The following is a 25713-nucleotide window of genomic DNA, read 5'->3' on the forward strand; positions in this document are numbered from 1 at the left end:
ACAGTTTGCTCTCTGTCATGTAAACCTGCTAAGGATTTTTGCACGTAAGCTTTGAAGAAAGTACTTCTTAAATCTTAAGTACTGTGCCTGTAGCATGACACTTGTCACCTTTTTATTTATCTTAAGAAGTGAGCAGCAATTTTCAAAAGGTACACTACAGATTATAAGGACAGCTTTGACAAGCCCAGAGGAAAAATGATGCTGGTTTAATGCTTTGGGGGTTTTGGAAGAGTGTAGACTACAAACTGTCATGAAGCCAACTTAATATAACTGTTTCCTTTATACTCTGAGGATTCACAAGGGACTTCACTGCTAGCATACAGGAAATAAAGTCTGTTGTGCTAGAACAAGACTTTGTTTCTTACAATTTAGAAAACTACACAAAGTTTCCTTACAGGAAATGTTACATTCATACAAATTCCCATATTTATTTGTAGACAAAAATTGCCATTCACATAGCAGGAAAACTAGATGAAAACAGAGACAGCATAGACTTAAGGCCATTATGGGGAGTTAGTGAACAGACCTACATGATGGCAATAAATACAACTACACAAAAATGTACTTAAATATAGAGATATCTTTATTGTTGTCTCCTTTTTCAGTACCAGCCTAATTTCTTAAAAGGAATCCTTGAAAATAAATCGCTACATGAATGCATTTCTTCAGTGAGAAGCTTGCAGAGTTTATTTTAGGTAAGGTTTGTCTTCTGTTGTTACACTATTCGACCAAGATATACTGACTTGGGATATTTTTCCTTTAGATCAGGCCACTGAACGATGAAATAATCTGAAAAGTAGTAAAGAATCTTTCCAGACAGGGATAAAGTTTCCACACGGCAGATGCTCTCTACATACACAATGATTGCTCTCTTTATTCCTAGAAGCCCAAGAAGAAGAGCAGATATACAGACAGGAACACATGTTCCCGGTCCATTGCACAGTATCTAAAAGAGATGAAACAGTTTATAAAAGTAAAATGTGAGTTTCTTCATACAGTAAAGAATTAAATGGTGTATATTTATATAACATTACATTTACAAAAAAAATTATTTCCAAAGGTATTTTAAAAAACAGATTAGGCAAGTGAATATGAAAAAAAAGGGGGGGGGGGGTGTGGGGAATGGGGCAAACAAATGACATTATTTCAAAATAGCTGCCAAAAAAAGATCATCTTTCTTTACATGTCGAGGAGGAGAAGAGCTCTAAGATGACACAGTTAATTTCTTTGAAGGAAGTACAATTTCTTGACTCATGGGTATACAACTAAAAGAGCTTCCAGTCTCAGTCACAGCTTTGTGTTGTATCAATCATGAGATTTGTGCACAGATTAAGGCATAATAAGGCCAAAGAAGTTTAATTAGGGTTACTAAACCTGGGACCCAGTTATAAACCTCTTGAACTTTGGCTTAAGTCAGCAAAATACTTAAGAGTTCAGGAAAAATGTGCTGATGAATTAGGACCTTCATCGGAATCTACCAGCTGATATGCATGAGTAGATTTTTTTTTTCCTTTTAATAAACACTAGTACATAGAAACAAGCATACAGAAGGAAGGTGTTTTGGTAAATACATGTCATGTCCTGTAGCAGACAATCTCAAATTCACTTCTAAGTGTTAACAGTAGAAGAAAGTAGTCTTTTAATTTTAGACATTGGTAAACTGAAAAACAGATTGCTTAAAAGTAGAAGGTTTAAACCAGGGTGTATTAGGCACTCTACTTGGGTATCAAAATTTATTTTAGGCAAGGAATTTCTTACTAAATTTAACTACTGCCATGCAATCAGCACTTTTCTGCACAGCTGGAGGTTATGTGGAAATAAAGAGTTCTTTTATAAAACCATGGCTCTATATCCTATAAACTCACATTTTTTTGTTCCAAGTTCACCAGCTTGTGAAAGATTACATTGGTGGCAGAAAAAAATAATCAGAGTTTCTGTTTCAGGGCTGTAGCAATCATTTCAGAATGTTTCCTTCCCTGCTTCATGGCAAGATTCCACTGATAAACTGGCTAACAGCACCTTGCCTCAGTTAAAAGCAGCAGGTTTGGTGCTACTGAGTTACAAAACTCTCTCACCTATACTTTCCTTTGCCTTTAAGATGGCCCCAGAAGTCTAGCTTGAGGATGTGATGACTGTAATGCAGTGTTTTCTTACCAGAATCAACAGAATGTAATACTGTATACAAAATTATTCTGATTTTATTGTTGATTTTAATTGGACTATTTATTCATTGAAGACTTGCTGACATTTTCTGAAAGTCCCTTACAAGCAACATGCTGTACACTGGTTTAATCTTGAAATTGTAGGGTATCAACAGCCACATATACTTGTATAAGAAAATTGCAACAGTGTAGTTCTTTATATTAGCGCTTATATAGCTAAGAAGCAAAGAAGTTGAACTCAGCAACTTCACATACTACATTTTTGAAATCAGAGTAATATACTATGATTTCAAACCTCCTGCTGAACCTAATTTCAAGTAAATCCATGCTGGGATTTTAAAACCTACTCTACAATCTGCTGAGAATGACGATCTGTTTTTTTATACATTTGGCTTGGCAAACAAGGACATAAACCAACCACACATGCTGTATTTTAGTATTTCAAAGACACTTTTCCACACCTATGAACTAAACCATGCATTTTGCCCTATCTCTCGACAAGTTTGATTAATTTGCCCTGATGTTAACTGTGCTACTGGTGCATGGCTACTGATACCTAAATTAAAGCATGTTTAGGTGTCTCTAATTGTAATAACATTTGTTACGGTAGTGTAAACATAGGCACAGGAAACAACTTGGATTGTTCTCTTGTGTTTGCAGGCAAAACCCACCAAGGTCCGTGCTGCAGAAGCTGGTCTGTTTCAGACAAGTGCATAAGAAGCACCAAAACAGTCCAAACCAGTTATTTACTACTTTTTTTTTTGTGAGTTGAATATTCAGTCTGACTACTGATTTCAGATTCAAAATTCAGCTTTAAGCGAACAGATAAAAATGTGCACCACTGCTAAACAGAAACGCCACTTTCCCTTTCCTTTAGTAGAGCTACCTGGAGTACAAATATTGTCTCATCTTCATTGCTCCCCAAGACCTTTTTCTGCTGCAATACAGTCCTCTCCCCTGTCCTTTCCTCAGTGTTTTTCATTTTGATGTTTCTCTGTACTCTACCCGGCCCTCTGAAAAGTCTCCCACCCATCTTCTCTTCCCTGCTTTTCTTTGGTATCTCTGGTATTCATCTCCCTCTGCATCCTCATTCCCAGGCACCCTTCCACCTGTCTTCCTTCTGGACTCTTGTACTGGCTCTGCACTCTTAGCCTCCATCTACTATGAAAGCTCAACCCAGTTGTCTAAAGCAAGGAGAGAGTTTCACATCAGTGAAACTTTCCACAGTCTGACATAAAAAAATACCAATCGCAGATATGATTTAGGTCAGGTAGACATCCTAACATTGTCTGCAGTCCAGAAGTTGAGAATTGTAGAACAGGTTTTATAAAAAGTTGAATTATTACAATCATGGTCTTTATCAAGCCACTGTGCCATACACTTCATCCTACGTCCCCCCTTTATTAAACTTGGCTAGCAGCTCCAGTCTTTTTGGTATTTGGTATTCTTGGGTCTAGATGTACACACAAAGGTATGTGCTAGAATGAATGCCAAACTAAGTGTACTTACAAAAGATCACATAATGAAATAATAGTAAATGGGACTATTTGTGAATCTGTATGTAGCTCTAAAGGCCACACTGAGTTGCTGTTATTACTTTGTTGAGGTGCAAAACAGAAAAGCAACAATCAAAATTAAAATCATAATAGAATACCGGTTTTGATATGATGCACTCAATTTATACCTTCTGCTGACTGTTTATAACTTGTAAGCTGCTTCTCAGAGGTCCCTTGATTCATGCAAAAGTACTTGCATGCAGGAAAAAGGACCAGGAAAATTATGGACTAGGCATCTCTAAGAAACCATGATCTGATCATAATTCATGTCCTCTGCTCCTTCCCCTTCCACACACACCAGTTCAAACAAGACAAAGCAGATGTGGCTCAATAGGATCTCTGTATGTAAAATGCCCATAAAATACTCTGACTATAGATGTTTCTGTTCTAAAATGTTTGGGTTTAGGAATCGTCCCCTGAAAGAGACTCTGGTATAAACCTGCTGAAGCCAACAGACAAGTAGATGCCTATCTGACCTTGGGGTCGTGATCTCTAAGTCAGAACTATTAATCAGTCTTTCTGATCATTAAAAATTAACCTTCAGTTAGCCTTCAGTGTGTGTCTAGAGACATGTCGTACCTAGAACTGGTGCGGTTGTTCATGTGTTGGAGTGGCAATTCCCCTCCAAAAATCTGGTCTGACCAGTCCTACTTACTCCCTCTCACACCGTCAGCAGGAGGGGAGACCAGTGTTCCTGCTGCTTGGAATCCAACATTATACACTCATAAAGGGGTACAGGGGGAACTTCTGAGAAAACAAGTATGCACATTATAAAGAGGAACCATTGTAGAATCTATAAGCTAGAAATGCTGCTGTCCAGCTCCTGCCAGTATACAAACCTGTTGATGGTGGAAAGGAACTGAATCATCTACAGCCTTCCTTAAACATATAAGAGAAGACGAGCTGTCCTACTAGTGAATTTCAAAACACTGTTCAAAGGTAAATTTTGTAGAATAATTGATAACTTCCACCTTGAAAAGACCAAGACTTTGTTTTTTCTCCTCCAGCAGAATACATGTATCTCTCAGGGAATCCAGTGGCAATCATTAGTATGCTGTGGAGACGGAGCAGGCATCTATTGGGCAAGAAGGGACCAGGGCCTCTACAAGGTCAACCAGCTATTCAGGGTAAGTGTTTCCCAATATCTATTTAATTTAGCTACAAGGCTGCCTGTAGAATATTTGCGTTGCATGAGATATGTCTCCAAAGATCTCTGGTTTATTTGGTCCAGCTTTCCTCGGTGAGGCAGCAGAAAGGGGGAAAGAAGGGGCCAAAGATAGTTTTTGTGTCACCTTTGTGACATCTTGAGCTGCACCTGCCCAAGGACTCTCTTGGTCCCTGGGCTATCCAACTTTGCTGCCAACAAGCTGTAAGGGATTGTTCCAGAAGGTAGTGCTGCAGGTCTCTACACCATTTACTTTTGCCTCTAATACAAAGAAATGTCCAGCTAACTCTTAAATTGGTTCACTGGCTGCCTGGCTTCACTGCTAGGCCTATAAACTAAATCCTGCATACTAAATTCCTCTACCAATTCAATGTAACCAGACTTTTAAACAGTACAATAATCTGTATATTAATGGAGGTTTAAAAGTAAAGGATCGGAATACAACATTTATACTTAGCAACTCGCTTTATAAATCTGATTTCATATTAATCACTTTCATATAAAATTTGAATAGTTCTTGCCTTTCTGTTCCAGTTATTTTCTACAGCTGTTGAAAGAAAACAAGCTAAGACAGCAGTCTGGCACACTGGGAACACTGGCACATGGCACCACTGCTGATAAAAGCTGCTTTAGAGTGGGTGAATGCAGCACTGTAGCAGAGTGACATTTACCAGCTAAAACACTGAAAGCATAGCTCACAGCTTCACTGGGATTAAATGTCAGGCCACAGCAAAAATGAGTAAAGCAGAAAACTTGCAGTTTTTCTCATAAGTATGTAAAGATACATTTGCTGTATATCTTTAATGAACAAGTATTTGAGTACTGCTTATGTTCCTAAATTACAACAATGAAAGGGAGGACAACGTAAGTTCCCCTAAACTTAGTAGAAAGTGGAAAACTAATGTGAGATTTGCTTTGCATAAGAAGCTGTCAACACCTGCTGTTCTCCTTAATGACTTACACAGAGATTGGCCTTTGCCACCTGGGCAAGAGCAGAAAAACTGCCCAGCTTTCTGTGGTTGGGCAGGCTTGTGATTTGGGAATGCTGATTGCTGCTACAGGGTGGTGTGCACATGTGAACTGAAGACTGCTGCTTGCCAGCTACGGAGCTGCCTCCTGGAGTATGTCTAGGACATCGCTCAGGCCTCCTTAGTCCCGGTAATGCTCCCTTCCCCACAGTGCTAAACAAATGTAAGTAAGAATAAGGGACTAGATGGTGGTGACAGAGAACTACTAAAAGAAGCAAAGGCAAGTGAAGTGATACAAAACTGACTCAAGCTGGGTTAATTGCATGATATTTGTATATTTATGCAAGTAAACAGACCTACTTTTTAACAATGTAGGAAAAAAACAATTAAGTATTTTCTGCTTCTCAGGAACAAGTGTGGGCCTAAAAGCAGTAATTTATTAATAATTTTATTCTGTTTGTGTTTTTGCTGGACTGCTAAAACTCAGCTTTTGTTTATAAATACTTAATTTCAATGGCTATTTAACATTTTGGAATAAAAAGTAACCGTTCAGCCTGTTAAGATGTAAAAGCCTAGAAGATATCTCTGAGGTTTGTCAGAAAAGCCAAGGAAATTTCAATAGCTGTTCCTGATATTTTAAGGAAGGCAAGGGAAAGGGGATAAAAAAAGAAGAAAGCATGGAGGAGAGGAAGTGGGAAACCAGTTTGAATTACAATTGAGAAGAAGTTAGCACAGAAGAAAAAGGAGTTTTAGAACATGACCATACTGCCATACTCGCATAGAAGGGACTTGAGAAAAAAGCTTGCCTGTTTGCAAATAAGTCTTCATTTAAAAACAAAAAACCCCAAAACAAATCCCTTAATTCTTCTATCAAGAAAAAGAAGGAGCATAAACTGATCTCACTCAGCTTGATGAATAACTTAGACCATCTACAAACCTGACAAAACTCCTCAGCCAAAGGTGTTTTCAGCAGAAAGTTCCTTGATTTGGACTAAGTTTGACAAGTTTCCACCTTGCTAGGCAAAGTGAATTCTGGCTTTGGAATGACTCTTCAAAGGTCAGCATGGAAATGTACCAAATGGAGAAAAAGTTAAAGGGATTGTAATCTGTGTATTATATTTTTATTTTCATTGCATGTTCTTAGTTGATGACAGATGCCCAAATGTTGTGTTGTTGGTAGCTGGACTTACATAACAAAAAAAAAAAAAGGGCCATAGCACATTACAATACATGGAAACTTTACAAAGATCAGCTTTAAGAAATTCTAGAAACAATGGCAGTCAAAAATAATAAACCTTTCACAAAGGTAGCACAAGTAACAATAAACACAAGTCAATGACATACAAATACAGAAAACTAGCAGGGAGCAGAAGACACTGTCTTGACACAGAGAAAGCCTCCTTCATGAAACTACAAATCTGACCATAGAATAACCTGAAGGATCTTTCAGGAACAAGGGAAATGGAGCAGAGAATGATTCCAGTAACAGGGAAACTGAACAGTCACATTTTGTGAAAGCTGAGTAGAGGTCCTTGAACACTGAAAGGAAAACTGAAAAAAACCCAACCCATAATAACATACTCATTTTTATGTCAGAGCTAGTTTTGGACTTCTGCATTCATCAGGTAGGAGCAGGGGTTTTGATGTTTCAGGACTTTATTGCCTTTTATGATTTCAGGGTGGAATAACAAATGTTTTTGTTTGTGTGTTTTTTGTTTTGCTGGGGGGAGGTGGTTTGTTTCTGTGGCACAAGAAGAGAGAATCTGCAATGAATTCATTTGTATTCTGCTATGTAAATTACAGCATCCCATGAGCTCATCTGCCCTTGCTTGTTTTTAGTATTATCTTACTAGTTTGAAAACTTCACACCAATGACCTGTTAAGGTGAAGTATCCAGCTGAACAATTTTTTCCTTCACCTACAGAATTACTGAGAGCTACCTACAAAGGCAGCTGTAATCTGGCTTCCCAGTCTCAGCTGTTCCCATTTCCTGCCCCGTGATTCCCAAGGACCTGGTCCCGCTGACTGCTCAGTGTATCCTGAACAGCCCCCAGGTCTGTGGGAAACACAACTGCAAGCATTACAGCCCGGCAGTTGTGGGACCTGCTCTCTTAGTATTGGAGATGCTCTAACTGTAAAATTAGACTAACAAAAGCATCAGTGAACAAATATCTCAAATTTTAAGATACAAGTCTGGAAAGTCAAGCAACCTGGGTTGTTCTCACAGCTCTGGTGTCGACTCACCACAGGATTTGAGGCACAGCACTTACTTTCCTCTCACATCAATATTTTCTACTTGAACACCAGGAAAACAATAATTTACTCCTCACAGAGGATGCATCAAAATTCCTGTATATCCTTCTCAGTGAAGATCTCCAGGTATGGAGAGTATTGCTTTTATTAGCATGCATATTGATTCAGTAGCATACTCTGAGAATCAGATAAAACCTACATGCTATTTTCTTTTGAATAGAATTATTTTTTTAGCATGTTCAGACATAGCAGGTCATATTCATTAAGAATCAATCTCTGCTAGGAACTTGGCGTCAACTTAAGCCTGGATAGCAAACAGAGAAAAATTGTTACTTTTGTCATAAATGTGTAACTCTAAAAGGTTTCAAGAGATACATTGTTCATCTACACAGATACTGCAGTTATGGTAGAAACAAGATCTCTTCTAGGGAATATAAATCTATTTGGTAATCAGAAAAACGAGAAATCTGAGGATTTAAGAGAGAAACGTATTTCTCCTTAGCTCAAATACTTAAGCCTGTGGGAGGGAATGTTCTTGTTAAAGCTTTTGCTAGTCTAGCTCTTTAGCATGTTTTGAACCTTGAGGAAAACTAGCTTATAATTGTTAATATTTTTTAAGGTTAAAAAAAAAAAGCAGGAACCTTTTCCCACAGTTCCTTATTATTGCTATTGGTGAGGAGAAAGAAGAATTTCAGGTTCTGTTTGAACAACTTAAAGGTCATTAAACTACCTACTGGCTTATTCTTTTTGAAGAGTGAAGATCTTATCCAGTTCACTTCCCTCCACAACCTGTACATAAAACCAGCTAAAACTTCATACCCTATTTGCTGATTGAACGTACCTGCAGAATGCAGCCTAGGACAAAAAAATCTAGATGTATAGTCTGATGTAAATCAGGTAATTAAGGTAGAATTGAATTATACCTGGGTATGCTTTTATCTTCTACTGTCTAAATCACTTGAATCATCAGGGGTGCAATAAGACAGTGATAGTGTTGTATAGCAACAGCTTGTGTTCAGGCTGGTCAGCAGCTATAGCTTGTAGTATTGCCATGAAAACCCTTCTAGTCCACTTCTGTGCACCTTGTTGGTATGGTTCCCATTGTTATTATCATACAGCGCACACAGTAGGTGAGGTGCTCCTCAAAACAAGCAGAGACATGTGTGGTCCTACAGGCAGATTACCTAACTAGGATAAATAAGGTCAGTGAATGCCAGAATGGGGAAGGGAGAAGTGGAAGAGCAAAGACTTAAATGCAGCTGGGTTTCTAATGTGCACTACTTTTTTTTTCTGAGTATTATTTTCATCATAGAATGAAATATATTGGGAAGCATCACCAACTCCCTTGGTTCCCCAGCTCTTACTTTATAAAAGCTTGGGGAGAGGGAGACAAAAATCCTACCTAGTGGGTTTTTCTATGGGAGAAAAGGAGAGCTTCCACAAAACCACTAGGAACTAGATTTAACAACAGGATTTAATTCTAATGGCACTAGGCATTGTCACTTCTGCCTTTTAGGCACTTAGTGGCCTAACCCAAAGTTACCACGCAGGTGTCCTCAGGGGCCCAGCTGATGTGACTTGGATCAGCATCCACATGCAAAGCAGCCAGGGAAGCTCCTAGTTCTGATCTCAGCAGTGCTCAGGACTTTGGCTATGCATGTGGCTATTTGACACTGTAAAAACTTAAACAGCTCGGGTCTGTTTCTGGGTATGCCTAGGGGCTTTACTGATGAAAAGAAAGATAACCGGGGTCATTAAGAGCTTCAGAGGTTAGGAAACAGCTTAGCGAGGAAAGTTTGAGAATCTAGATTTGGATGCATGAAGAAACATGCAGACTTGGCTTTTTTTTTTTTTTGATGAAGCTAACCTTAGGCACCCACCCTACTTAACTTCCCCTGTATTTCAGGTGAAATGTGGCAGGTCTGTCACTGGGATTAAAAGGTCTTTGGAGTGATAGTTTCCATCCATATGTATGATGATTCTGCAGGTATATAGAAGGAGAATGGGACATGTGAGCTCAGCATACTCCCCAGCCTAGCTGCCAAATGTAAAATGAGAAACATAGAACCAATCAATTGGAAATAATAAATGACAGGTATGAAAGTGGTACTAATGCTCAAGTCTGTGAGAATGTTAGTGTTGATTATGAAAACATTAAATTAATACCCAGAATGTCAGTGGGACCAACCAAACACTGTGATCTCTGCCAGAAGTTTGTGTCAAGAAATAGTGGCACCAGTGGGTCTTGTGATAAACTGTGGGAGATGGATAGAAGGTTGGTTAAAAAGGAACAAGATTGCCAAGGCAGATGCAGGCTGGAGAATAAACTAACTCCCTACCTACATTACCATGGAGTGGGTCTGGTTTATTGCTGCTGATAAATTAGTAGGAAGTAAAGGAAATTTGACTTTGTGTGGATGAAAAAGTTGGTCATAAAACAATTCAGTAAAAGGCTTTTGCCAAGTAAATGAAATGGTAGTTACTGAACTACATCTGTAGCTACAAACACTAGTTATTAGCTATCTTTCAGCAAGTTGTTGTTCTAAGTGTCACCTTGGCTGAGTCTGAACCTGACTAAAGTCTCTTGGTCAGATCGCCATGAGAAATACCATCTAACCTTTTAGAGCCTATTTAAAAATAAGGGCTTATCTCCTGATATCAAAAAGTACTGCTTATTATAGTGGACTGCTTCTACTCAAAAGGAAAGGAGAAATTAAACCCAAAGACTGTTAAATATAATCATACATATTACTAATAGTGGCCTAAAATCAGTCTTTAATTGCAAAACTCCATGTGCCTTTCATTAGTCAAGCATTCATTTAACTAGAACTTGAAAGTGGTATTTTAGGTTAGCTAAAACTGATATTTTATATGTATATAAACATCTTTGAGGCTACTGCCTAATCACTGCAGCTGGTATAGCAAGAATCTGCATCAAATACCTGTCTGAAATGTCTTCACAATGCAAAACCTAGAGGTGTTAGCAATCTGTATCTGCTTACCAGTGGTCTGGTTCAGTGGTCAGATTTAGCAAGACTGTTTACTTGAAACCATGCTTTATAACATACGTGGAAGGGTGTTCATTAGGTTCATAATGAACCTGATAGCTGATGAGTTAAGATTGATCAGTCTTTAAACTCTGCTTAAATCTAAGCTAAGATTTCAGTTCATCTTTACTGTTACTTCCATCCTCCCTCTGAAATGTAGCGTCTATAGGCGTGTCTAACTGGCAGTCACAGAAAGAGCAGAGCTACAACCTGGCTTTAAACTAACTGATTTGAATAGCTTTAGACATTTATCTGTGCTTGGCAGAGGGTAATTCTACTTGTGGCTGCAGGGTAGCTGTACATAGCGCACAAGGTAGAGGAGGGGTGAATAAGACTCATATGTTCATTAACACCGAGAAGTTAAACACAAATCTGCATGGTTTAACTTTGTTAGGGTTTTTTTAGACTACACCATTTGTAGCACTGAAGGTCTTAATCCGATGTTCTTACTCCCGCTTGTTTTGACTGCTTTGATCCTAGAAGAACAACAGTAGATCAGACATACTGTCAATCTGATCCAAAAGAATTATAAATAGTGGGGAAAGGGTCAGTGTACAAAAGAATGCACCAGATAGTCTGCATTATACAAAGTTCACTTGTTATGAAGTGAACAGAGAAAAAATGCCACCACTCAGATTTTGTAGCTTCCCACAAAGTTCTAATAAGAACCGTGATATAAGGGACAATAACTTATTATTTGTCATAGTAATCTGTTAAAGTGCTATGAACTTAAGACATTTTGGGCAGGGCACAAAGAATGGAAAATCTTAGCTAAATGAAATAATGATCTCCTTTCATATAGCTTACTGTGTGAACACTTCCATAACAACTCTAGAAGCTTGTTGTAGTGAACTTAACCAGTTGGGGGACCAGGCACATGTGATGGGATGTGCAGTCATAAAAGAATCGGTTGACTGCTAGAAGCATAATCAGCTGTGTGGGTTTCAGGCTTCTAAAGTTTAAATAGGAGAGACTCATTCAACAGACAGCTGGTGGGGAGGGAGATGGCAGAGCTTGTTGTACTTGCTGTGCAAATGTAAACTTCTTACTACAGGCTTCCCATGGGAAGGAGGCCCTAATGTGGAAGGACTGCCGCCTTTGCCTGATTTAACCCGGGTTTTTCCAAATAGCAGTGGTCTGAAAATATCTGCTTATTTCAGGCTCTGTAGAGGACTGAGGCAGTAGGAACTGCTGAGAAGTATCCCCAGAAAAGCAAAAAAAGTCTGGTCCTAGGAATCCAGGATGCACAATCTACTAATGAATGGAGCTTTATGCAGCATTTCTGCACAATTCTAGGTGAAATTTAATTACATTAAAGGAGAGAAAATCACTGACCCAATTACATAGCCCATCTATGGCTGGAAACAAAGACTGGATGCAATCTCTGTACAGCTTTCTTGCTGTGTGGTGCACGCATGTCCTTTGTTTTCAGTTTGAATTTCAGGTATGCCAGAATGACTGGAATAATCATGACCCAGCTAAAGGCCTAGATCACCTGAAGACCTGGTTTCAGGGTTGGCAAATTGGCCGAGACAAGGACAATAGTTCTGACTGGTTTCCTCTGAACTTGTACTTACTGACTGACTGACTTCAAGCATATTATAGGAAGGCTGTAACATATGTTTATTGCCTCTTGGATGTAAATAATTATGCAAGATTTAATAATTTTCTCTATCTTTAGGAAAAATCTCTATGCAGCTTGTCTAATTTTCTATTTTCTGTAACTAAGGCAGATTTGCATCTTTCCTTAGACAGCTGATCTAACATCTTATTCTGGTTTTATGTTTCTTCTCAGCCTTTCTCTCAATGAATGCAATAAAAGTCTCTCTTCTCTGACCAGCTGCCTGTTTTCATGGTAGGAATTTGCAGTCTTGGAGGCCATGACTGCATATTAAATCTGGCTGCAACTGATGAATGGCTTTAAAACCTTTTCTGGGGGAAGAAAGGTGTAGGCAGAGTGTGCTGGCACAAGCCTCGCTTTCCTAGAATTTTAGGCCTCTGCACAGGAAGCCTATCTAATGTTGACATGTTGTAAAAACTGCCCAGCATACATGTGCCTCCAAAACACTCTGACACCTATATTTCTATAGTTCTTGGCTGCAGGAACACAAGCCGATCATCACTTCTGACATCTTAATTTTGTTACTTGGTTTAATATCTGTAAAGGGATTTAACTTTGCAGAGCACAGATGTTCATAACTCAGAAATGGACTTCTTGAAGATGATCTCAAACTGAAAAACTAAGCTAACTTTTACGTTTCTTAAACTCTCTGGGGGCCCATTTCAAGTGTGGGTCAAGTCCTGCAGGACAGCAAAGGTCTCCTGGAAGTTGTTCAGTTCTTTCTGAACTCACTATCTTGAAGGAGGATTAGATGGAACTGCTTTCTCATGCAAAGTAAACTAAGAAGCTTTGCCAGAAGATCAGTGTGAGATACAAAGGGGACACAGTGCTCATGTAAATAAGCACATATAAAGTAACTCCTGTGCAGCTAGGTTTGCTGTTTCCCCTTTACAGCTATTTTGGCTCCACAGGCATGCTAGTTATGCCAACCTAAGCCTATCTGCTCCAAATCTTGCCTTTGTGCACCTAATGGTTTCAGGCTGCCTCTGCAGTACTTCTCTTGTCCTGCATTCCTTGAAAACTGCAACTGCAATGTTTCTGCTTTTCTCTAGCTTTTGGGTGTCTGGAGATGACTTCAGTCATTCCTTCAAACACGCACACATTTCTGACAAGCCTAAAAGCAAGTGTTTGGGGATCACTCATACATACAAATGATTTAGAAGCAATTCAAAGTTGTGTTTCCCTCCCGCAGTTGCCTAGGTTGTACAGTACAGAAAATGTACAGTACCCGTAAGCTCTACTGTTTAAAAATATGAAGCTCTCAGCATGATGTAATACTGTGCTTGCTTCTAAACTTGGCTGTTGATTTCCATGCCAAAAGTTATAGATGAGTCCTGTAAACGCCAGCATTTGTCCCACCCTTTCTATTCCTTTAAATTACTAAGCATTACATTTTGCCAAGAGTAGGTGGAGTTGCAATTCACTGTAAACACTTTTTTCCAAAGGCAATTAAATATTACCAGTTGCTTCACATACCACACAGAATCTGTTCACTGGCAATGTGAGGCATTTTAATCCCTGAATCCCTCTCCTTTGATAAGTGTTTAAAAATCTTTACAGCGCTCTATTACATTTTACAGAATTCTTGAACTAAGATAGGCATACAAGTAGTAGTATGCAAGCAGCTTTCAAGTGGAATAAGATTTGGCATAACGCCAGCGATGCTTCTGCCAGTGGCAGTACCAGCTGCTATTGTGGTTGATGATGGTACCTGGCAAAAAAATACTGGGAAACTCCCTCCCCTCCAGCCCTTCTCTAATCATAGATAAGGACACTTTGGATAGCATTTTGAGTCAGTGGTTCCCTTACAGGCTACACAGGGCTTAAGGGCCTTGCTAAAAATGTATCCTTAATTTTACAAGGGCAAGTGTTTTTCAAAAGTGTTAGGCTTTTGACAGCTTATCACAGTTTATCAACTCCAACACTGTTTCTAATAATTCTATGTGTAAATCCCACTGTCACTTTAAATTCTTCTTGTAAACAGAGAAACCACGGAATTAGACTAGTAACTTCCTGCTCTTCTCCTGTGATGTGTCCTGTTGACACTTTTGGTAATATATTAAGCTACACAGTGAGATTTTTCTGGTCAATTTCTTTTGCAATAATAAGTTTAAAAAAAAGTATATACATTAACCTAAACCAGTGGTATAGCAAAGTGATTCCTAAACATCTGTTACTCAGGTTTGCTCTAAGATGTCTCCTTCATGTAAACATCCCTCTACTATTTCCCCCCCAAATTAAAATCACTGTAAGAAGAATAGTATGCCATCTCCTTCTCCCTCCCGACCTTATCTCCAGTTTTCAGAATAGGCTTGAAGAACAAGAACTGCAAAAAGCTACTTCTGTTGTTCTGCACACTAAACTGCTCTGAAAACTCCAGCAAGCAAGTAGCTTTTGATCTGATAGGAACTGACTAGTACTGCTGAAGCCAGTGAGATCAAATATACACAGCGGATTCTCTAAACATTAAAAATATCACAAATATATATGAGCCTCTTTAGAATTAGCCATACAGTTCACAGTGAGAGCTAAAAAAAGTCTGCTTACAAACATCCTCTGTGGGTGTATATATGCTGCTACTACATTATGAAAAATATCTTGTAACTGCGTAAGTTTTTACACGTGTTATTAAAATATTTAAAAACCCATAAAATATTAATTTGAAATTCTGCTAAAATAATGGTTTTTTTAAAAATTCATGTTTGGATAACTGACTCCTTAAGATGACAAAAACTCTAGCAAAAAACCACCTTTAACCAAAATTTCTCTTTAAGAATCATAGAATCATAGAATGGTTTGGGTTGGAAGGGACTTTAATGATCACCCAGTTCCAGCCCCCTGCCATGGGCAGGGACACCTTCCACTAGACCAGGTTGTTCAAAGCCCCGTCCAACCTGGCCTTGAACACTGCCAGGGAGGGGGCAGCCACAGCTTCTCTGGGCAACCTGTGCCAGTGTCTCACCACCCTCACAGTAAAGAATTTCTTCCTTATATCTAATCTAAATCTCCCCTCTTTCAGTTTAAAGCTGTTACCCCTCATCCTATCACTACACTCCCTGATAAAAAGCCCCTCCCCATCTTTCCTGTAGCCCCCTTTAAGTACTATAAGGCCGCTAGAAGGTCTCCCCAGAGCCTTCTCTTCTCCAGGATGAGCGCCCCCAACTGTCTCAGCCTGTCCTCACAGGGGAGGTGCTCCAGCCCTCTGATCATCTTTGTGGCCTCCTCTGGACCTGCTCGAGCAGCTCCATGTCCTTCTTACATTGGGGGCCCCAGAGCTGGACACAGGACTCCAGGTGGGGTCTCATGAGAGAGGAGTAGAGGGGGAGAATCCCCTCCCTCGACCTGCTGGCCACACTTCTCTTGATGCAACCCAGGCTGCAGTTGGGTTCCTGGGCTGTGAGTGCACATTGCTGGCTCATAGTCAGTTTTCCATCCACCAACACCCCCAAGTCCTTCTCTGCAGGGCTGCTCTCAATCCACTCATCACCCAGCCTGTGTTTGTGCTTGGGATTGCCCCGACCCATGTGCAGGACCTTGCACTTGGCCTTGGTGAACTTCATGCGGTTTGCCCAGGCCCACCTCTCCAGCCTGTCCAGGTCCCTCTGGATGGCACATCCCTTCCCTCCAGCGTGTCAACCGCACCACACAGCTTGGTGCCATCAGTGAACTTGCTGAGGGTGCGCTCAATCCCACTGTCCATGTTGCCAACAAAGATGTTAAACAGAATTGTAGGACTTAAACCTGGGAGTCCAGTGCACTACCTTTCAAGTCTTGAATTAACACAAAACTTTATTGATTGGACATCTCTATTTTAGTTCTATAATCTGACAATCCTGAATGCTTCTGACTTGATTGTGGAACATTTTTAAATAGAGGTTGTAATTAGCATGAGAGTGCAGTTTTGTGAACAGCTTGAAAAAGTTACTAAAGTGCTGAGGAGTTGCCATTTCAGCAGTGATGTTTTCCGTCATTAGATGAGATAATGAATGTCAGTCAAAGAGTAAATAAATATGCATGTAGCTGAAAAGTCCATGTAAGCACAAGAACTGAATCTGTATATATTTCTGCTGGTCTGAACCTGCTTGTTCCAGACTGGTCATACCATTTCAGGGGCAAGACTAGCCAGCAGGATAACCAGGCTTTCAGGCATAGTTTGTGCTGTTGCAATCATGAGGAGATACTATCAAGAACCTGCAACCTTGTTTGTGCTAGCTCTACCAGCATTAACAAGAGAGTGACACGCTCTCTGACGTTACCCATAAACTTTGAGAGGGGAAACTGGTATTTGCTACTCTAATTCACCAGCAGTACAATGTGTTCTCTCCTTCCTGGTGTACTGCTGCTATACCTCTTTCAGCTTTAATTTTACATTCAAAAATACTTTTCCTGGGAACTGTAAATCTAAGCATATGTATGAGATACAGTCTGCAATGTCTTGATATTCCAAATGCTTTATGATGCAGATTAGCAAGTTCTCAATAAGTTAAAATTTACTTTACCTACCAAATCTGGTTTCAGTTTGTAGGTCAAAGGAAGGGAGTAAAGTATGGAGTACAGGGTTGTTACCACAGAGGAGGTCCAAGATTGTCTAACCTCACGGCTTCTGGGAATGCGATCAAGGGTGAACTGGAAGAGAGCACAATAAGCTGAATTGTTATTTTTCTAAGAATGTTGTTGCTCCTTCTATAGAGTTATTAGGTCTGTCTGTGCCAACTCTTTTTTTTTTCATCTAGTTTGGAAATGTTTGGGTATGAAACCTTTTCTTAGATTCAGTGTTGTGCTTAGCGCTCCTGGCAATAAAGTAAAATGAAATACTAGAACTATATATCTATTTTTTAATCTCTTCTCATGTTACTTTAAAACATTCCTAACTTAATAAACAATTCAGCTAGAGCAGCTTCACCCGCAGTATGTTAACGTAGTGCCCCACCTCGTGGTCACCGAGACACAAGCCTAGGTCTGACCAGATACAATCCAAACACGGTAACTCTCCTCTGCCTCTTGCCTGTATAAATTCTTCGTGGATTTACACCGCAGAAAATATAACAACTTTTCTCTGTTAATGTCTGGTGCATACTACTAATAATGTAACAGCAAATATCACTATCGTTTAAATGAGTGCTCAGTGAGTATTTAAAAGATATGCAAGACGCATTTTCAAAATGCAAAATATTTGCATAAGGAAACAGGAAAGAACATCTTATCATTAAATAAAAAACAAGTTTAAGAAATACTTTTCTTCATTCTTTCCCTAGGAAAAAGTAGATATTATTCATTGTGTGTAAAAGGTATCAAATTAATAAAACACAGATGTTTTCTTTTTGTCTCAGAACGCTGCAAGCAGTTAACAGTAGTTAAGCTTCCTGTAGTCTTCGCAGATGGCTTTTACCTTGACACAGAGGAACTACACCTAAGAACTATTTCTACATCACAAGGCAGTCCTGATGCCAATGGAATTTTTGTCTGTTCTAACAAAAGACAAATATAATGGCTGCAGTGCACTGTTCATTGATGTTGACATATTGTTTAGATCTGGACGACGGTCACTGTGTCACTTCATATGGAACACCAGATCATTACCACTCTGGAAGAACTCGTAACAGGAGTGAGAGACTCTAAATAGAAAATATATAAATACTGAAAATTGCCCTTCAAATACACTTGCTAATTGTCATAGCCTAGTCCTGATGATTTGTGTCCAGGAAAGATGATGTTACTAATAGCTGTACAGTAAATACAAACTACAAATCAGTCTTGAATAGCAATAACTGGGGCTCTTTTTAATACATAACGTGGAAAGAATAAAAAAACCCAACCCAACAGTTATAAATGCAGAATGTGAAGTTAATTTTCTTGACTGAAACCATCCTGTTTCATTGTGATAAGGTTCTTTAATTGCTGTGATACTGGAAGGCATTAACAGATGTTACAAACTGGTTGTTTTATGTTTTATTTGCAGGTGTTGAAACTCTGATTGCATTAGTCTGATAACAGAATATGGAAAAATAAACATGCCCCCTGCTCCCCATTCAACAGGATTCTGGTTATCACTGCCTCTCTGTTTCTTAAAGCTTTGGAAGAGTTCAGGTGATAAAAAGAGATGCCGTAAGTGGAGTTTAGACCCTTGCATAGTATTCAGTCCTGCAAGAAATATGTGTATGATAAGATAGTTTTAGACAGATCAGGTTTCAGCAGAACTATTCAGATGCTCCCTTCACTGTAAGAATGGTGTTAAACAGTATTGGAAAAAAACCTGTATGTGATTTTCTTCATCATAAAAAAACAATTTCAGCAAAACTTGGCAGGGACCCCAAACAGTATCAAAGTAGAAATGTACTAGTAGAATTCAAGTAAAGATCAAGCTGATTTTATCTATACTCTTCAAAAAACATGCTCGAAACTTTGCACATCAGTGTCTGTCATGTTAGGACTTCAGCCCACATATCAATCAACTCTTAAATATTAAGCTGAGAAAAAAAACTGGATTGTTGTTGTTGTTGTTTATTTAAAAGCCACTGCCAGATGCTTCTGCAATCTCAGCCTCTCATCTGCTGGAGTACATTTAGTATTCCAGACATCTGATGACTCCTGCATCTTTTGCTGGAAAACTGCATAGTATGTCTGATACCAGAAACAGACAAATTGCTCACCTATCTTCTATGGTGTCATATTGTTGCATTTCTTTCCCCTAACAGCTTTAGTGGAGTCAGAAACCTTTTTGTTATTTGAAAACAAATGTTCCAAACTGGCAAGTTTATAAGGGTTGACGAGGTGCTGCAATTTCAAAACCAGTGATGTAGTTCTTACCTAGTTAATATTGTTGTTTTGCAAGCATGCCACTGCTGTGAACTATTATAATATGCTCAACTGAATATACTGCAATGCTTGCGAAGAAACTGCGTTTACATAGTTGTTCTTCATGCTGAGCAACAAGATTTCTTAGCATGATCTCTCTCATGAAACATAAAATAGATAAGAACATGCAGTCAGATGAGCATTACATAAAGGTTAGTTAATCTGGTTGCTCATCTCAGACATGATAAATGAGGGTATAAGATCCAGTGAAGAATTCATGTTCTTCAGTCAACAAATGTAAGCTGTCTGTCTGCTGCTACAGCAGGTCAGCAGGAGCTGAAGCAGTTTCTCTATGCTGGGCACAGAAGTACAGCTCTGAGGACATCCTCGTAGAGTAGTTGTGGTTACAGGCTGGGGACAACAGAGAACAGAGGCAAGTGATAGCAGGACCAGAGAGGCATTTCTGATTTTTTTTTTTTTTTTTTAAGAGACTTAATGGGTAGGGGTGCAGCGTTTTGCTTCTTGTAAGCAAGATGCTCATTCTGTCTTCCTTTCGTTCTCCCTGAATACTGTAGCTTTTAGAACCGGACGAAACCACAGATCAAAAAGAGAAATATTTGTGGTTTTTTACATCGTAATTTGTTAAATGAGTACACTGATTTTCTCTTAGGCCGTTATTGTAACCTGTCTTCTGTCCAGTCCTTAGTTCTGGAAAAATTTACTTCCCTGAGAAGATGAGGAAGGCAGTGACCTTGTGTTGAAGCATTCAGACTTTTTTCCCTTTCATTTATTCAAAGCTGCAAAAAGCTACTAACACATGATTTTTAAATGCTTGATGATCACCAGCATCCCCAGGGCCAAAACACATACTACTTGAAAACACACTCTGAAAGTTAGCAAATATATGTTATAGGCACGTGACCTTTACTTTCCAAAATTTATCTTCCATTTTCACTCTAAATATTTTTGCTCAGTGGAAAAAGAATGGCCAAAGGAAAATAAGCATCTGTTATCCAGACAGCAAACTCAGATGCAGCCAAAAATGTTCCCCTGACTTTCAGTGTTAAAGGAAAATATAATTACATGATCTGTTAGCAGTTGGAGGGGGTATGAAAGGGAAGCTGCTCAGCAAAACTAAGCGAACTAGTGGATATCGGCATAACCTTTTAATACTCAAAATATGTATTTTTAAGAAATTTAGTAATTTAGGGTGGGATATTTTTCAGATAACTGAGTATGACTGTGTGAATGACTAATTACCAAACAAGATTTCTCTGAACAGGAAACACCTCTGGTCACTTTACTAAACTTTCATTGTTGGTGCACAATGAGAGAAGAGACTGTCATGCTCAGTTTTAAACTAAGTCATTCCCACTTGATACAGCATCTTGTGGTAGGCAAAGAACCTTTGTCTTCCAAGGGGGTAGTGGGGTAAGCAAACTTAAAAATGTCATTCATAAGTGAGCCTGTTGCTTTACATTAAAAGGGTTTATTCTGAAAATCACTGGTACTGAGTCCTACAATCTTTTGTGCCAGTAGCGCTGCTGAAGACAACAGAAGTATCAGAAGTGCAGCATCTGAAATCAATACCACGTAAATAATTTACTGCGTGTGCTACTACTTGCTCAAAAGGACTGATTTTTGTAGTCAGAACATTAATTTCCACTGTATTTATTCCAATTTCTAAATAAAAACATAATCTTTCTACTAACTTCACTGGACATCAGATCACGCTTTGCGTCACCAGAGTCATACTGCTGTCTGTTAATTGTACAGCAAACTAGCTCAAAGCAAGCAAACATCTGATAAAAAGATAAACAAGATATCTTCACAATCTTTTAATGATTTTTAGGAGTTCAGCATTTGCTCAGGTCATCAATCAGAAAACTATCTGACATTAAGAGGTATTGCATACTTTTTAAACATGTGTAACTAATGCTTAGTTTTAAAATCCAATGAAAACACAGTCTAGAAACACACAAAAATAATATAATTTTCTTAGATAAAGCATTTTTAGATATAATTTCTTGTAAAAAAAATACATTACGTCACTGAGGGAAATGTTAAACTGAAAAATAAATAAAAAAACCCCCCATATTTGTGCCCCAATATTTTTACAGCTACAAGTAACAGTTCAATAGCCAGCTGGTTTACAACATTAAAAGAGATTTATTTTCAGCATGCTTTTCTTCAGCAAGAGACAGCATTCCTTGTACAGTCACTTTCACAACTATTTTCCCTCATTGCTTTAAATGGATTAATATGTTAACAGGAGGTAAAGACCATTTTAAGAGAAAGTAAGTGAAAACTGGTAGCAAGAATAACATTTGCTATTTTTAGGTAGGTTTACTTTGCATTTTCAGTGTCTCTCTAGTACACATTAATCAAAAGTGTTTATTTAGTTCACTTTTAGAAACGTAAAAACCAGTATGTACAGAGCGGCACCTTTAACTGAACTTTGGTGCAAATGATTATCAATACCTAGAAAAATCAAAAGCACCTGCTGATCTTAAGAATATCCTTTTAAAGAATCACTTCCAAATTGCCTTGAATTAAAATGTCGTGTTAAGATTATTTTATCTTACAAGAGCGTATTTAACAAGTTACCTGGGAATTGGAGAACGTTTCAGCCCTTTTTTGTTCAAAAGAACGTATTTTAGCTTCACTCATCTTATCTGAGTCTGCAAAAATATAATGTCTAGGAGAGTATGACTCTGACAAACAGCTAAGTAACCTCAGAATTTCTGTTGTGTGCCCACCTGTAAAAAACAAAATAAACTGCAGTCAGTATATGAAAAATTTTGTAACTTTCTATTTCTTCAGCTCTACAGTCACTTTTCCTTCTAAAATTTGTTAGTACTGCTATTATCAGTGACACTCTTCTGAGAGTATTCAATTAAAGGATGGTTGAGATTGTTTAAGTAACATGAAGACACTTCAGTTCCCACTGAAGCTATATCGACGGAAGTTTTTCAGTTAAATGGGATTGAACCAGGAACACACAGAAGTATAACATTCGTGTTTAACGTCCTGTACGCCATGCAAAAACAACTGAGCAAAGAGTTATACTGAGTCCGTACTCATGGGGCAACTGTCAAAAGGAAGCTGGATGGGATCCGGCTCAGAGCTGCGCCATGGTAGTGTAACTCCCACTGACCCTACCCAGTATTCACTCCTACGACCTGCAAGAGCAGGGGCTGCACTATCCCAGCTCATAAGACTGAAATCAAGCAGGCAGCAATTTCACTCTGCAGCTACGCCAGTGCACAAGCTGCGTGCCGACAGAAGAAACAGCCCAGCTCCAGCCAAGTGCTTTAACCACTGACCTTGAACGGGTGTTGATAACCTTGTAACTGCAAGGTCGCTTTGCTCAGGTAGCTAAATTGGCACTAAAACGGAGAGAGGGGAGGGTGTTCTTATTGTGTTTTTTGGAAGCAGGGTTATTTTTTTTTGTCAGTTGAGTTTCCTGAAGCAGTGTTACAAGAATACCTGTAACAGTGGAAGAGGGGAGAGGGAAGATTTTGTGTGTAGGTAAAGAGGAGCCAGCTCACCTTTTATCTGTTGGGCTGGATCGGCTTAACATCAAACTGCACCCCTAAGTACGTGCATAAGCATTTACTGGATGTCTTACTTCTCACTCTGCTGGAAATTGCAGACCTAAATAGTAAACTAAATGTATTCCTACTACCTTCTGCTGTCCAGTGTCATTAGCCTCCTAAGAGGCCTTTGGTACACGAGTCAAGCACTCTCAGCTGGCAAAGAGCTGACAAGCAGTGAGGGCTATGCAGCTGCATTAGACATGGGAGTCTGCCACCTTTCCACAGCATTTTATGCAGTATTTTTCAAACACGTTTGCAGGGATTTTCTCGTGAGTGACAGTTTGTTGAAGCTTTCACAAATTTTAATGCAATCATCTCAGTATTCACAGAAGAGCAGGAGATTCCTACTTCAAAAAGTCTCAAAGAATAGGCTTGAACATTATATCAATCTTAACTGACCTATTTCACCTGGTAAGCTTACATACAGTGAATATATTTTTTTAATATGTACAAACTAGATTTCAAAGGATCGAAGGAAAACAAGCTTATTTCCAGCCCTGGTGGAAGTGAGGATGACCTGAAAACTCTCAGTCAAACTCAGATAGCAGAAAGACCCTGAAATTATTACTCAATTAGTCGGTGTGCAAAAAACTACAGGGATACTGAGGTGATGAAATCAAAGCTTGCCTGGATTGGTCAACTGCAAATTTTCAAGGTAGTCTGATTTTTTGGGTCAAATTAATTGCCCTGAAACTTTGTGGAGGTAACAAGGAGTAGCAGGTGTGTGCATGTGTTCCGTTCCCTTAGTGTGGGGTGACGCACTTGGACAACAGTACTGCCTCGGACAGACCCACATGAGACTCTTGTAAGTAAATCACAGAAACGTGGTTTAGTAAAATTATTACAAAATGTTGCATATGTAAGGGGTGTACCAATCTCTGGAAAGCCTTGCCCTGAATCACCGTCAATAATTTTCTGTCAGAAGATCAAACAGCTGCGCAGGCCTGTCCTGCATTAGTTTTAGTCAATATATTCATTAACGACTTTGGTGAAACGCACGTGCCGTCTGAAGGAAAGGTTCAGAAACCAAACTGTCAGATATAAATACGGACGAAAATGCCCCAAATAAAGATGAAGCGTAACAGTTACTCGAATCAAGGCTTTAAAACCCCGAAGACGGGCGGCGGCCTCGAGGGCGCCCGAGCCGGGCCGGGTGGGCTCCGGGAAGCGCCGCAGCGGGCGGCCCGGCAGCGGCTCCTGACAGACGCCCGCCGGCGGGCGGGCCTGTCCTCAGCCCGGTGCTCCCCCGTCCGCCACCGCGACTACAGCTCCCGGCACGCCCCCGGCCGCTGCCGCGCTGGCCCGCGCTGCGCGCCGGGAGCCGTAGTTCCTGGAGCCCGCCGCGGGCTCCCGCCGGCGGCAACCCCTACTCACCGGAGCCGGCCACCACCAGGAGCCTGAGGGGAGGCGACCGCCGGCCGCGGCGCCTCCTCGCCAGGAGCGCCAAGGGGACGAGCAGTAAGGGGAGGAGGAGGAGGGCGACGGGCAGAAGGGGCTCCATGGCGTGGCCGGAGCCGTCCCCCCGCCCCACGTGGAAGTGGGCGGCGGCACCTCCGGCTTACGGCAGCCGGCGGGGCTCAAACCTCCCTCCGCTGCCGCCGCGCAAGGGCTGCGGTGGCGCCGGGAGAGCGGCCCAGGCCGGCGGTACGAGGGCGGGCGCGGAGGGCCGGCGGCGGCTGCGCCGTGGCGGGGCGGCGGCGCAGGGCCCCGCGCTGAGCCGGGCCGGGCCGGGGGGGACGCTGTCGCCTGCTCGGTCGCGGGTGGGCCCAGGCCGCCGCCTGAGCCGGGCCGCGCGGTTCGTCCTCGGCTGCGCGGTGCGTGTGAGCGGTAATAAAGTGTGAGACGCTTCCTAAACGTAACCAGGCTGCGTCCGTGCTCTGTACGTGTCCGACGGGAGTTGTCATTTATCCACGAGAAGAGCAGAAACCGGCCTTCACCGCTTCAGTCACCAATCAGCCGCGTCCCGGGAGCTCCGAAATATTCCCGTGTCGGAGCTTGACCGCGAGTGTAAATAAGTATCGGTGCCTTCCCAGCATTGCACGCCGAGCCAGGCCTCCGTGCCCCTAGTCTGCCTTTTCTGCATGGGTTGCAGTCACCTGAAAAGAGATCTAATTGCTTTAATTAATTTGTAAACGGGGAAATACATACTGAAGTAGTCATGAAGTAGTCCACTGGCACGTACAGGTTGCTGCAGGAATTTGCAAGCATGCGTAGGCATAATCTTTATACAGGTATGTATGCTTACACGCAACTATAATTCTACATAGCCGACGATAACACATAAAGTGAAGAATGTTTGTATTTCACTGCCTCTCACGATACTTGTTTTAATTCATTCTAATATTTTAGCTTTTTATTTCAGTAAGAAGTGTGGAGTGACAGATCAGCACTCTTTTCATCTCTGTCAGCATCCGGTCTTTGTTGGGGAGATGGTGATGATTCAGCCATTGGACTAATCTCAGATGAGATGTGCGTTTGCTAGAAAGAGTAAGATATTACATTTTATGATTAGGAAAGAGTAGAGTTTGTTCATCATTATCCTTAAGT

At 40.3% G+C, this 25713-nt stretch overlaps 1 protein-coding gene across 1 annotated transcript; it reads right to left on the reverse strand.

The window, feature by feature from the left end:
* Positions 1–560: 560 nt before the first annotated feature.
* On the reverse strand, positions 561–24803 carry ALG14 (ALG14 UDP-N-acetylglucosaminyltransferase subunit). The gene is made up of 4 exons (XM_074876557.1): positions 24541–24803; positions 22175–22326; positions 17276–17398; positions 561–946 (listed from the first exon to the last, which is right to left on the reverse strand). Exons 1-4 carry the CDS (start codon positions 24665–24667, stop codon positions 716–718), a joined length of 633 nt encoding a protein of 210 aa, XP_074732658.1. The 5' UTR covers positions 24668–24803; the 3' UTR covers positions 561–715.
* Positions 24804–25713: the final 910 nt, after the last annotated feature.

Source organism: Strix uralensis, chromosome 8 (genome assembly GCF_047716275.1).
Source record: "Strix uralensis isolate ZFMK-TIS-50842 chromosome 8, bStrUra1, whole genome shotgun sequence".
Taxonomy (NCBI): Eukaryota; Metazoa; Chordata; class Aves; order Strigiformes; family Strigidae; genus Strix; species Strix uralensis.